This window comes from Ranitomeya imitator, chromosome 5 (assembly GCF_032444005.1).
Source record: "Ranitomeya imitator isolate aRanImi1 chromosome 5, aRanImi1.pri, whole genome shotgun sequence".
Classification (NCBI taxonomy): Eukaryota; Metazoa; Chordata; class Amphibia; order Anura; family Dendrobatidae; genus Ranitomeya; species Ranitomeya imitator.
Window position 1 is genome coordinate 623,399,853 of NC_091286.1, and position 15,252 is coordinate 623,415,104.

A 15,252-nucleotide genomic window follows, 5' to 3' on the forward strand; every position below is an offset into this window, starting at 1 on the left:
GGCTGCTTGCATGTAGTAATTGTAATTTGCAGACTATTAAGAAGGGTTTATTTATCTATAAACATTTACTAATATAAGGGTTTATTTTGCTGTTGTTCTTCATTGTATTCTAATGACTATTCATAAGAATAGACAGAAATGACTGCGTTCACATATTGCTTCATCTGAAGCGTCTCATCGGGAAGGTCTCCCAACATATCTCACATATTCATCTTGAGTAGCCCCTGCCTATCATTTGGTATAGCTGTGCTATAGAGGTAATGGAAGGGTTCTTAATGTTACACAACTAAACTCAGCTGTGCTCCTCCTTTCCACAAAGGGATCTTATCTGAAAGGAGTGAGTCATATGTGCTCTAATCTTCCAGCACTTTCTAATCATGCAGGAATTTAGACTAGGAAATCAGAGCTCAGTCATTACATCTCATACACTGACAACCCTAAGCTATTGTGGAGGTGTGTTCTTTTTCCGCTGTTTTGCTGCCTGTGTTTGATTGGTCAGCATCATACAGGGAGAAGAAGTACACGCCCCCAATGAAAAACAGTTTATTTTGTTGTTGTATTTATTGTATTCTAATGACTAATCATCATCAGAATAGACAGAAATTACTGCATTCACATCATGCTACATCTGAAGCGTCTCATCGGGAGACTCTCCCAACGTATCTCACTGTATTCATCGTGAGTAGCCCCTGCCTAACATCTTAATATATACGCCAGGACTCAGTTATGCCAAATAATTCCTGGGCCCTGCTGCAGATAAATGGCGCAGGGCTGAGTCTAGTGCTGCAGCTCATCCCCATTTCAAGAATGTATCCTTGATCTTGGCCACAAAGAGATGACCTTTGGGAACTTGGAATGTTCTAAGTTACTGATCTCCAACTGCAATTCCTAGCAAACCCTAGCAGCTTCTTTTGGGGCATATAGATTTGCAGTCTGAGGCAAAAAAAAAAAGGGCAAAAAAAATCAATGTCACGATCCTTTTGGAAAGTTTCTTTAGCAGGATTCACAAAATGCTCATTTTTGTTCCAGAAATTTTATTATGGATTTTCAAAGTATCTACACCAATATCATCAGGACTAAGAGACCAATTTAATAATGTATGCAGCTTTTACTGTGAAGTCTGGTGACAGATCAGCTTAAGATTTATTTATAGAATACCAGAAAACTTTTGCCGGATTTCTGCCGAGTTGAGTTCTTATGAGCTGCGCCTATTTGCTAGTTCCGGTACCAATAATACCTGTATTTGTTGATACAGGACGACTCGTTTTGCGCCTCACTGCGGTTCCAGTGTTTGATTTTTGGTTTGCAGATAATTCTTCACACATCCTGACCTTCCATCTGGAACATAAGCGATAACTGTCACCCGGGCAAAACAAGATCCTGGATATCTGTAATAATGAGGCCGGGCACTAATGAATGGCATCTTTTGTCTGTGTCTCCACACAGGGATAGCAAAGAACCTGCAGAGTCAGTTTAGCAAGCTGGCGGGTGCTGCACCTGATGCTGGGAATCGCGGCCCGTCAAGTTTCTTGTTTAACTGGGAAGAGCAGAACACAGGCAAGATCTGTTTTCATGGCCACAGCCTGGAGGGAATTGTGCAAGAAGGCAAGAAACTGCTCCTCAGCCTGAAGAAGAATTACTGGTTGAACACCGTGAAAAAATGCAAAAGCCGGTAAGACCGTCACAGAGCGAATACCTGGTAATGGTTGTGAGCGGTGCATTGCCCCGGAGGAGAAACAATGTGAGGGCAGTTGGTTGGCATTGGTACCCACGGGAAGAAGGGAAGAAAAAAGGAATTGTATAAAGTGCAGGAACATTAGGTATGGGGGTTCATATGGTTATTCCCAAAAAGACATGTTATCCCCTTTCCATGGGATAAGGGGTCCAACCACTGAGACCCCCGGGGATCTTAAGATTGGGGCTCTCGAACCCAAAGAACAAGACTCTACACCCAATCCTGAAAGGAGCTGGTACACATGTATGGGGACGCCAGGCTTCCACTCTACTCATGGTCTATGGGACTGCCGGGAAAAAAAGCATTTTCAATGAATGTGGTGGAGGCCATGCATGTGCACCTCCGCTCTGTTCTCAGAGAGCCAGAGTCACAATCTCAGGATCCTTGGGAGTCCCAGCGATCAACAAGTCGCCCTTTATCCTGTGAATAGGGAGTAAGGTGCCCTCTTTGGAACAACCTTTTAAGAGTTTTAGAAGAGTGCCATTTCTGGAAAGGAAAAAAAAAACAGACTATTATAATCTTGGACAACTCCTTTAATTGAGCTATCGCATTAATGGGCTTCGAGGAACTGTAGCATTTGCTGACTAATTTGTATATACGTCATTATAGGGCATTATAGGGCAGCACGGTGGCTCAGTGGTTAGCACAGCAGCCTTGCAGCGCTGGGGTCCTGGGTTCTAATCCCACCCAGGACAACATCTGCAAAGAGTTTGTATGTTCTCCCCGTGTTTGCGTGGGTTTCCTCCGGGTTCTCCGGTTTCCTCCCACATTCCAAAGACATACTGATAGGGATTCCAGATTGTGAGCCCCGTCGGGAACAGCAATGAAAATGTGTGCAAAACTGTAAAGCGCTGCATAATATGTTAGCACTATATAAAAATAAAGATTATTATTATTATTATTATAGCGAATATTGAGTTAAAGAGGTGGTCCACTACTTGGATATTGAAGGCCTATGCTTATGATAAATCCTCAATATCCGGTTGGTGGGTATCAGTCACCTGGCACCCCACACAGTTGCGCTGTTTGCATTGGCCGGATGTGCACATATTACAGCGCCTCTTGTGGCCTTTCCTTGCTACTGCAGTTCTTCTCCTATTCACTGGGCTGCAGAACCTGAGACTGGCTCAATGCAGAATGCATGGAGCAATAATCTTCTGCCACAGGATAGGTTGTCGACATCTAAGCAGTGGGCAGCCCTAAGATGGTTGACTACCAGTGTGGTAAAGCTTAACAGTTAAAAAAAAAATAAAAAAAAAATATATATATATATAATTTGCCTACCGCCCGGGGTGCCCACTGTTCTTCCTGCTTCCTCTTCCAGCATGGACGGCTAGACTCTAGCAATCCTGTACCTGAATAATGCCACGAGAGGCAGTGGCATGATTGCAGATAGGATTGTTATCAGCAGCCCCCTCTTGTGTTACATTGGTCTCTGCCATTATCTGGTGACATGCACAACGTATCATTACCGGGAATGAGTCTGCCCGCTGCCATTGTCTCGATTTAATGCATCAATTCCCTAAGTAAATGAAGATATTCACACGTCGCTGCGGTTCTCAGGCTCCTGTGTGAGGGGGGACGTAGGTTTTGCATTGTAATCCAGACCCGCTTCTTTCTGGGGCATCGTTTTCTCCCTTCTTGACACGTAACGCCCCTGTGTATGGGTTACATTACAATTTGAGCCCTATCTGAGAACGGCATTGAATTGCGGGATTAAACCGAGAATGCGGAGGTCTCAGTGCTGCGCGTCACAATGGAGGCCCAGACACTGTTACAAGGCTGCAGATTCATTTCCATCTTCAGGACAAGCCATGGATGATTTTTTTTTTATTTTTTTTTTTCCTTAATACAAAGGCAAAGTTTGTGCTGTGCAAACGGGTAGCTCAGTTATGAAGAATAAACAAAAGCCTCAGCCGCCGATGGTCGCCAAGACAAATAAGGAAAATGAAAAAGTAGATCAGTATTCCAGATCTTTTTTTTTTTGTCTGCTCCGTGTCATTTATGCTTAGAATATATACAAGGCTCCTTTTTTTTCCCGCTAACAAAAGGTGTTGTGTTCAGGTTTAGCACTTGTTTTCATTTCCTGTCCCTCCAACAGACTTTTTACGCCTATTCCTGCTGGATTTGCAGGTAACCTCAGTGTCAGGTGTAGTTGGATTATGGCGCCAGCAATCAGAGCGGAGGGGCAATGTATTCTGTATATTGATGTAAGAACAATGATGGGGCTTTTGTTAATTGTTTGCTGATTGCCATATACTGTCGCAGTTAGTTGTGCCATTTTTTTTCTCTTTTTTTTAATTAATTTCCAGCGTTTGAGGTTCACGCAGGCATTTTGTTACGAAACTTACTGTGATGGTGACACAAGAAGTGAGACTTGGAGCCCTTCCGTTCATCACCCTGGTCCCCTACCCTCTATTGCATCTTATGTCAGATGTGGTTGTATGACCTCTCTATACTCGGCATGCCAGCTGTGCTATACAGCCAGCTCCTCCTATTAATAACAGCGACCTGAGCAAACTCCGATCGCTGCTGTTTGACAAAGGCCGTTCATTGTTAGCGATTACGGGGTGCCAATGGCTTAACGTGACAGCCAGATGCCAACCTTGTATTCCCATGAACCCCAGCTCATAGCTAAGGCTTCATAGGAGGTTGGCATTTTTGCTGTATACTGCAAAAATAAAAGTGTTGAAAGTGTGTATAAAAAAAAAAAAAAAAAAAAAACATATATAAACATTTGAATCACCCCCAAAAAACTTTTGATAATACCGCGTCCATAAAAGTCTGATCTGTGAAATGATGATAAAATAAGTTACCGTAATTAGTGATGAGCGAATATACTCGTTACTTGAGATTTCTCGAGCACGCTCGGGTGACCTCTGAGTATTTTTTAGTGCTCGGAAATTTAGTTTTTCTTTCCGCAGCTGAATGATTTACATCTGATAGCCAGCATAAGTACATGTGGGGATTCCCTAGCAACCAGGCAACCCCCACATGTACTTATGCTGGCTAACAGATGTAAATCATTCAGCTGCGGCGATGAAAACTAAAACTCCGAGCACTAAAAAATACTCTGAGGACACCCGAGAGTGCTCGGGAAATCTCGAGTAACGAGTATATTCGCTCATCACTAACCGTAATCAGTAAGATGAAAAGTTGTAAAGGAAGAAAAATTATGTGTGTATGTATATATGTGTGTGTATATATATATATATATATATATATATATATATATATATATATATATACATACATACATACACACACACACACACACACACACACACACACACACACACACACACACACACACACACACGTATATACATGTATATACATGTATATACATGTATGTATGTGTGGGTGTGTTTGTTTGTGTGTGTGTATATATATATATATATATATATATATATATATATATATATATATATATATATATATATATATATATATATATATATATATATATATATATATATATATATATATATATACACACACACATACATACAGTACAGGCCAAAGGTTTTGACACACCTTCTCATTTAAAGATTTTTATATTGTAAATTCACACTGAAGGCAGCAAAACTATGAATTAACACATGTGGAATTATATACTTAACAAAAAAGTGTGAAACAACTGAAATTATGTCTTATATTCTAGGTTCTTCAAAGCAGCCAGCTTTTGCTTTGATGACTGTATGTGTGTATGTGTATGTATATGTGTATATACAGTTAGGGCCAGAAATATTTGGACAGTGACACAATTTTCGTGAGTTGGGCTCTGCATGCCACCACATTGGATTTGAAATGAAACCTCTACAACAGAATTCAAGTGCAGATTGTAACGTTTAATTTGAAGGGTTGAACAAAAATATCTGATAGAAAATGTAGGAATTGTACACATTTCTTTACAAACACTCCACATTTTAGGAGGTCAAAAGTAATTGGACAAATAAACATAACCCAAACAAAATTTTATTTTCAATATTTTGTTGCAAATCCTTTGGAGGCAATCACTGCCTTAAGTCTGGAACCCATGGACATCACCAAACGCTGGGTTTCCTCCTTCTTAATGCTTTGCCAGGCCTTTACAGCCGCAGCCTTCAGGTCTTGCTTGTTTGTGGGTCTTTCCGTCTTAAGTCTGGATTTGAGCAAGTGAAATGCATGCTCAATTGGGTTTAGATCTGGAGATTGACTTGGCCATTGCAGAATGTTCCACTTTTTGGCACTCATGAACTCCTGGGTAGCTTTGGCTGTATGCTTGGGGTCATTGTCCATCTGTACTATGAAGCGCCGTCCAATCAACTTTGCAGCATTTGGCTGAATCTGGGCTGAAAGTATATCCCGGTACACTTCAGAATTCATCCGGCTACTCTTGTCTGCTCTTATGTCATCAATAAACACAAGTGACCCAGTGCCATTGAAAGCCATGCATGCCCATGCCATCACGTTGCCTCCACCATGTTTTACAGAGGATGTGGTGTGCCTTGGATCATGTGCCGTTCCCTTTCTTCTCCAAACTTTTTTCTTCCCATCATTCTGGTACAGGTTGATCTTTGTCTCATCTGTCCATAGAATACTTTTCCAGAACTGAGCTGGCTTCTTGAGGTGTTTTTCTGCAAATTTAACTCTGGCCTGTCTATTTTTGGTATTGATGAATGGTTTGCATCTAGATGTGAACCCTTTGTATTTACTGTCATGGAGTCTTCTCTTTACTGTTGACTTAGAGACAGATACACCTACTTCACTGAGAGTGTTCTGGACTTCAGTTGATGTTGTGAACGGGTTCTTCTTCACCAAATTAAGTATGCGGCGATCATCCACCACTGTTGTCATCCGTGGACGCCCAGGCCTTTTTGAGTTCCCAAGCTCACCAGTCAATTCCTTTTTTCTCAGAATGTACCCAACTGTTGATTTTGCTACTCCAAGCATGTCTGCTATCTCTCTGATGGATTTTTTCTTTTTTTTCAGCCTCAGGATGTTCTGCTTCACCTCAATTGAGAGTTCCTTTGACCACATGTTGTCTGCTCACAGCAACAGCTTCCAAATGCAAAACCACACACCTGGAATCCACCCCTGACCTTTTAACTACTTCATTGATTACAGGTTAACGAGGGAGACGCCTTCAGAGTTAATTGCAGCCCTTAGAGTCCATTGTCCAATTACTTTTGGTCCCTTGAAAAAGAGGACGCTATGCATTACAGAGCTATGATTCCTAAACCCTTTCTCCGATTTGGATGTGGAAACTATCATATCGCAGCTGGGAGTGTGCACTTTCAGCCCATATTATATATATAATTGTATTTCTGAACATGTTTTTGTAAACAGCTAAAATGACAAAACTTGTGTCACTGTCCAAATATTTCTGGCCCTAACTGTATATATGTGTATATGTATATGTATATGTATATATATATATATATATATATGTATGTATATATGTATGTGTATATATTATCTACTATATAATTCCGTCTGTCTTTCTGTCTGTCTGGTACGGATATTCATTGGTCGCGGCCTCTGTCTGTCATGGAAATGCAAGTCGCTGATTGGTCTCGCCAGCTGCCTGTCATGGCTGCCGCGACCAATCAGCGATGGCCACAGTCCGATTAGTCCCTACTCCCCTGCAGTCAGTGCCCGACACCCGCTCCATACTCCCCTCTAGTCACCGCTCACACAGGGTTAATGCCGGCGGTAAAGGACCGCGTTGTGCCACGGGTAACTCACTCCGTTACCGCCGCTGTTAACCCTGTGTGACCAAGTTTTTACTATTGATGCTGCCTAATATTAAAAATAATTTAAAAAAAAAACAAAAAACCTGCTATTCTCACCTTCCGTAGTCCGACGATGCGCTCGCACCTGCCGCCAGCTTCTGTTGCCAGAGATGCATTGCGAAATTACCCAGAAGACTTAGCGGTCTATTTAATTATTTTTTTAACAGGGATATGGTGCTCACACTGCTAACTACTACGTGGGCTGTGTTAGATACTGTGTGGCTGCTCTATACTACCTGGCCAGTGTTATATACTGCGTGGGCTGCGTTATATACTACATGGCTGCTATATAATACGTGGGCAGTGTTATATACTACGTGGCTGTGTTCTATACTGCATGCTATATACTACGTGGCCACTTTTAGATACTATGTGGGCTGTGCTATATATTACGTGGGCTGTGTTATATATTACGTGGCCAGTGATGCATACTACGTGGGCGGTGTTATATACTGCGTGGCTGCTATATACTGTGCGGGCTGTGTTATATACTACGTGGGCTGTGTTATTTACTGCGTGGCCTATATTAACGCATCGGGTATTCTACAATATGTACAGTTGTGGCCAAAAGAATTGACACCCCTGCAATTTTGTCAGATAATACTCAGTTTCTTCCTGAAAATGATTGCAAACACAAATTCTTTGTTATTATTATCTTCATTTAATTTGTCTTAAATGAAAAAACAAGAAAAAGAATTGTCCTAAAGCCAAATTGGATATAATTCCACACCAAACATAAAAAAGGGAGTGGACAAAAGTATTGACACTGTTCGAAAAATCGTGTGATGCTTCTCTAATTTGTGTAATTAACAGCACCTGTAACTTACCTGTGGCACCTAACAGGTGTTGGCAATAACTAAATCACACTTGCAGCCAGTTGACATGGAATAAAGTTGACTCAACCTCTGTTCTGTGTCCTTGTGTGTACCACATTGAGCATGGAGAAAAGAAAGAAGACCAAAGAACTGTCTGAGGACTTGAGAAACTAAATTGTGAGGAAGCATGAGCAATCTCAAGGCTACAAGTCCATCTCCAAAGACCTGAATGTTCCTGTGTCTACCGTGCGCAGTGTCATCAAGAAGTTTACAGCCCATGACACTGTGGCTAACCTCCCTAGATGTGGACGGAAAAGAAAAATTGACAAGAGATTTCAACGCAAGATTGTGCGGATGTTGGATAAAGAACCTCGACTAACATCCAAACAAGTTCAAGCTGCCCTGCAGTCCGAGGGTACAACAGTGTCAACCCGTACTATCCGTCGGTGTCTGAATGAAAAGGGACTGAATGGTTGGAGACCCAGGAAGACCCCACTTCTTACCCTGAGACATAAAAAAGCCAGGCTGGAGTTGGCCAAAACTTACCTGAAAAAGCCTAAAACGTTTTGGAAGAATGTTCTCTGATCAGATGAGACAAAAGTAGAGCTTTTTGGGCAAAGGCATCAACATAGAGTTTACAGGAGAAAAAAAAGAGGCATTCAAAGAAAAGAACACGGTCCCTACAGTCAAACATGGTGGAGGTTCCCTGATGTTTTGGGGTTGCTTTGCTGCCTCTGGCACTGGACTGCTTGACCATGTGCATGGCATTATGAAGTCTGAAGACTACCAACAAATTTTGCAGCATAATGTAGGGCCCAGTGTGAGAAAGCTGGGTCTCCCTCAGAGGTCATGGGTCTTCCAGCAGGACAATGACCCAAAACACACTTCAAAATGCACTAGAAAATGGTTTGAGAGAAAGCACTGGAGACTTCTAAGGTGGCCAGCAATGAATCCAGACCTGAATCCCATAGAACACCTGTGGAGAGATCTAAAAATGGCAGTTTGGAGAAGGCACCCTTCAAATATCAGGGACCTGGAGCAGTTTGCCAAAGAAGAATGGTCTAAAATTCCAGCAGAGCATTGGAAGAAACTCATTGATGGTTACCGGAAGCGGTTGGTCGCAGTTATTTTGGCTAAAGGTTGTGCAACCAAGTATTAGGCTGAGGGTGCCAATACTTTTGTCTGGCCCATTTTTGGAGTTTTGTGTGAAATGATCAATGTTTTGCTTTTTGCTTCATTCTCTTTTGTGTTTTTTCATTTAAGACAAATTAAATGAAGGTAATAATACCAAATAATTTGTGCTTGCAATCACTTTCAGGAAGAAAATGAGTATTATCTGACTGAATTGCGGGGGTGTCAGTACATTTGGCCACAGCTGTATGTATGTATATAGCAGCCACATGGTATATACCACAGGCCACGTAGTACTCCTATATACTACGTGGCCTGTGCTATATACTACGTGGCTGCTATATACATACATACATATTCTAGAATACCCGATGCGTTAGACAATTATATTTATACATACTATATACCGTATATACTTGAGTATAAGCCGAGATTTTCAGCCCAAATTTTTGGGCTGAAAGTGCCCCTCTCGGCTTATACTAGAGTCACGGTCTGTGGCAGGGTCGGCGGGTGAGGGGGGGAGAGGTCTGAGGCATACTTACCTAGTCCCAGCGATCCTGACGCTCCCCTTGCCCGTCACACTGTCTTCGGGTGCCGCAGCTCTTCCCCTGTACAGCAGTCACGTGGGACCGCTCATTAAACTTATGAATATGGACTCCACTCCCATAGGGGTGGAGCCGCATATTCATTTCTCTAATCAGCGGTAACGGTGACCGCTGATAGAGGAAGAGGCTGCGGCACCCGGAGACCAGCTGTCCAGGAGAAGGAGCCAGGGACCGCGCCGGGAGCAGGTAAGTATATTTACCTGTCCACGATCCACACGCCGGGTGCCGCTCCATCTTCCCGGCGTCTCTCCGCTCTGACTGTGCAGGTCAGAGGGCGTGATGACGCATATAGTGTGTGCGGCGACATCTGCCTGATCAGTCAGTGCAGAGAGACGCCGGGAGCGGACACTGGGGAGCTGCATGCAAGAGAGGTGAGTATGTGTTTTTTTTTGTTTTTTTAATTGCAGCAGCAGCGTTATATATGGCACAGATTTATGTGAAGCATCTATGGGGCCAAACTGAACGGCGCAGAGCATATATGGCACAGCTTTATATGGAGCATCTATGGGGCCATACTGAACGGTGCAGAGCATTCTATATGGCACAACTATATATGGATAATCTATGGGGCAATAATCAATGGTATGGAGCATTATATATGGCACAGCTTTATATGGCGCATCTATGGGGCAAAAATGAACGGTATGGAGCATCTATTTTTATTTTTGAAATTCACCGGTAGCTGCTGCATTTTCCACCCTAGGCTTATACTCGAGTCAATAAGTTTTCCCAGTTTTTTGTGGCAAAATTAGGGGGGTCGGCTTATACTCGGGTCGGCTTATACTCGAGTATATACGGTATATTCTAAGGTCCACTTCCGTCTGTTTGTCTGTCTGTCGCGGAAATCCCGCGTCACTGATCAGCGACGGGCACAGTCCGGCCGTGAATTGGCCCCTCCCTACTCCCCTCCAGTCAGCGCCCACATAGCATTTTAGCAGTCCGTTAACGCTGCCATTAACCACCCTGTAAGTGTGACCAACTTTTTTGTATTGATGCTGCCTATGCAGCATCAATAGTAAAAACATATAATGGTAAAAATAATAATAAAAAATCATTATATTCTCACCTTCCGGCGTCCGCGGCAGCCTTTCCCGCTCCTCGCGACGCTCCAGTCCCAAGAATCCATTGCGGCAATGACCAATGACGTAGCGGTCTCGCGAGACCACTACATCATCACAGGTTATTGCAGCAAGACATTACTGGGAACGGAGCGTCGCGAGAAGCATCGCTAAAGGCCTGGGCTGGATCCGGGGGCCGCTGGAAGGTGAGTATATAACTATTTTTATTTTAATTCTTTTTTTTTTTTTTTTAACAGGGATATGGTGCCCACATTGCTATATACTGTGTGGGCTGTTATATACTGCGTGGGCTGTGTTATATACTACGTCGCTGTGCTATATACTGCGTGGGCTGTGCTATATACTATGTGGCTGTGCAATATACTACATTGCTGTGCTATATACTACGTGTCTGTTATATACTACGTGGGCTGTGTTATATACTGCGTGGGTTGTGCTATATACTATGTGGGCTGTGCTATATACTACGTCCGGCCCAGGCTTCACTGATTGGTCGCGCCCGGCCGCGACCAATCAGCGACAGACGCAGACCTGCCGCGAATTGGCGCTGGATTTGAACCACGCTTCGCTAATTGGTCGTGCTCGGCGTCTGAATCCTGTGTACTCATTGCATTATTCTGAAATCTTCATAAATAAACTACATACATATTCTAGAATACCCGATGCGTTAGAATCGGGCCACCATCTTGTGTATATATATACAGTATATCACAAGAGTAAATACACCCCTTACATTTTTGTAATTATTTTATTTTTTCATGGGGCGACACTGAAGATATGACACGGATACAATGTACAGTAGTCAGTGCACAGCTTGTATAACAGTGTAAATTTGGTGCCCTCTAATAACTCCGCATACAGCCATTACTGTCTAAGCCTCTGACCACAAAAGTGAGTACACCCTTAAGTGAAAATGGCCAAATTGTGCCCAAAGTGTGAATATTTTGTGTGGCCACCATTATTTTCAGCACTGCCTTAACTCTCTTGGGGATGGAGGTCACTAGAGCATCACAGGCGGCCACTGGATTCCTCTCCCATGACGACATCACGGATCTGGTGTATGTTGGAGACCTTGCGCTCCTCCACCTTCCGCTTGAGGATGCCCCACAGATGCTCAGTATGGTTCAGGTCTGGAGACATGCTTGGCCAGTCCAGCAACTTTACCCTCAGTTTCTGCAACAAGGCAGTAGTGGTCTTGGGGTCGTTATCATATTGGAATACTGCCCTGCACCCAGTTTCTGTTTTATGTGGAGCAACAATTCATTTTTTCAAATCCTCAGAGCGCTCTTCGCCATGAGGGACCATGTTGAACATCCATTGACCAGTATGGGGGTATTGGGATAGGGAGTCATCTTCATGAGGCAGCCCCATGAAGCACCTTGGGCAGTACAAAGAAGATGGATTCAATGTAAAGTCCTGATCTAGAACCGCCTGCTGGTTTGGGTTACAGTCTCTAGTCTTGAAATTTGGATATCCAGATATTTTTTTTCCCAATAGCCTTTTCCTTACAGGGTTGGTCATTGGATTTAGTGGTCATTTCATTATTTTGTTATTCTCTCCTGGGCTGACATATTTTTAGTTTGGTTTTCCTGAATTTTTTTTATAAATCCTGGTGGAACTCAAAAGTGAATATGTAGCCCAATCCCAGGACGGTAAGATTTGAGCTTGGGGTTGATGCGCCCAATCAGGTTTTTGACTTTTAGGAGCCTCTAACGGCGTATAATATTTTTTGCCGAAGACTAGTCTGACCGGACAAGTTTAGACGACTGAACCATAAAGTTTATCTCGGGACACACATTTTCTTCTACACTTGGTTAAATAGATTTTACTTTATAGTGCAGAGAGTGAACCGGATAACTGGAAATGCAGCTTAAACCAGAACTTCTGGCTTGATAACCGAGGGATCATTATGATTTTCCTGAAAAATTCATGACCTCTTTTTTTTTTTTTGAAGAAAAAAAAAAAGTATATGTGAGCACGAATTTACAAAATATTGCTGGATAAGCAAATTCAGTTTTACCTTTACAAAACCTCTCCTCGGTGTAGGTCTGGTCTAAACCAGCGTAGGCTCAACCAATGTTTTCGATGTACACTATATTGTCATGTATTACCCTACAGGATTTTTAGTGACCTCTTATTCTAAAAACATAGACACTAATATGGAGTTATAACATTGTGCACTCTTTTTGGGAGACTTTTATGCAAGATTTTAGCAGCATCTATGGGAATTTTGTGCCCTTTCATCTAGAAGAGCATTTGTGGGCTCAGACATTGCTGTGGGGGAGAACCCAGGCTCACAAATTTAGTTCTATTTCATCCCATAGTTATTGGTTGGGGTTGAGGTCAGCCATTTGTGTGGCCGGTCATATTCTTCTACACCAAATTCCCCCAATCATGTATTTTTGGATTTTGTTCACGAGACACAGTCATGGGGAACAGAAAAGGACCTTCCCCAAGCTGTTCCCACAAAGTCGGTAGCTACAATTGTCCATAATGTGTTGTTATGCTGAAGCATCAAGATTTCTGCTCACTGGAAGTAAGGGCCGGTTACGTTCCCCTGGCATTCACCAAACCCAGACTCATCGATGAGACACAGATAGGGCAATGTGATCTTTCAGTGCACAGAACATGGTTCCTCTGCTCCAGAGTCCGGTGGTGGCAGCTTTACACCACTCCATCCGACGCTCAACATTGTGCTTGGTGATGCAAGGCTGCATCTAGCTGCTCACCCATGAAGCTCCCGGCGGGGGCGCAGTGTTTGTGCTGATGTTACACCAGAGGAGGTCTGGACTCTGCAGTTATGGAGTCAGCAGAGCGGTGGTGACTATTCTGCTCTCTGCTCCTCAGCACTTGGTGACCCCGCTCTGTAACTTTATGGGGTCTCCACTTTATGGCTGAGTTACTACACCAAATATGCGCTTCTCTTATTAACTTAAGTGTTTCCCATAGACGATAGACGGTTTGCTGCCCTCGATCTTCAGCTGCTTTCCTCAGTACTGACTTGGAGAATCACGTTGTCAGGTCATTTTTGCTGCACAATGAATGCCGTAAAAGCGAAAAAAAAACATTTTGGAATTGTTTGGTGTTTTTGTTTTTTTTTCCGCAATTTCTCAACACTTTGAATTTTTTCCCCGTTTTCCAGTATGTGGCAAAATAAATTATCACTGAAAACTACAACTTGTGCTGCATCAAACAAGCCCTCTTACGGTTACATCGACAGGAAAGAACGGTATGGAAGGAGCAGTTAAGAACTAAAGGGAAAGACATGGAAAATCGGCCAGCCTGGGAAGGGAAAAGAGGGCGCCACATCCAAAAAAAAGAAGCGTCTCATGACCTGGCTTATGCTTAAAAATCTAATTGTTTTGAATGCCTAAAAAAAATCTCCCTCCAGAACTGCGGCGGTGTCCGGAATCGTAAGGACAGACGGCAAGGCGAGGTGTTTCTTTTTTTTTTTTTTATTTATATGTGCACATGGCTTCTTTTAGATCCACTGCGTTTTCCTGCAAAAGACATTTCAGAAAACCGCTGGCGGTGTTTTCCCTGAAGCATATACCCTATGTTTTTTTTTCTTTTTTACCTATTTCCTGCCTTCTTTGCAGCAGGCACAGTGCGGCTTCGGTTTTTGTTTTTAATTTTTTTTTTACATTGTATGTATTAATATTGAGCAGCTTCCAAGTGGAAAGTGCAAGAAGAATTTTTTTTTTTTCTTTTAACCACTTTGTAGCTTTGGAAGCCTGAAAGAAGTTACAAAAATGGAACATAGGCACAGCGTGTTCATTCTTTTTAGCTTTATTTTTCATTAGCATTTTTTTTTTAGGAGAATTCCAGGCAAAATCTCCCTGGCTGTGTTGGTGTCCACCTACCCTTTTCTTGGGGCAATTGCACATAGACCAGATGCCAAAGGCCAAATATAATTCTCCTCAAATCCTGTTCAGTGTGCATGGATATGCAAAAAGTATTCAAATATAAAAAAAATTCTGGGTTTACATACCTTTTATTTTTTGGAATTGGGGAATACTGGGCCTGTAACCTCTGGAATCGTTATACATAAGCGTTCGGCCACCACCAAAGACCCTCCGGCCACCATCAAAGACCCTCCACTCCTCTACA

General features: G+C 42.7%; 1 protein-coding gene across 2 annotated transcripts in view; it reads left to right on the forward strand.

Annotated features, from left to right (window-relative positions):
- TAF1B (TATA-box binding protein associated factor, RNA polymerase I subunit B) overlaps positions 1-15,252 on the forward strand; it is a 124,043-nt gene that overhangs the window by 92,198 nt on the left and 16,593 nt on the right. For both annotated transcript variants that reach the window (XM_069728081.1, XM_069728080.1), the window contains exon 14: positions 1,447-1,672. In XM_069728081.1, coding sequence (XP_069584182.1) covers positions 1,447-1,672 — 226 coding nt within the window. The remainder of the gene's footprint in view (positions 1-1,446; positions 1,673-15,252) is intronic.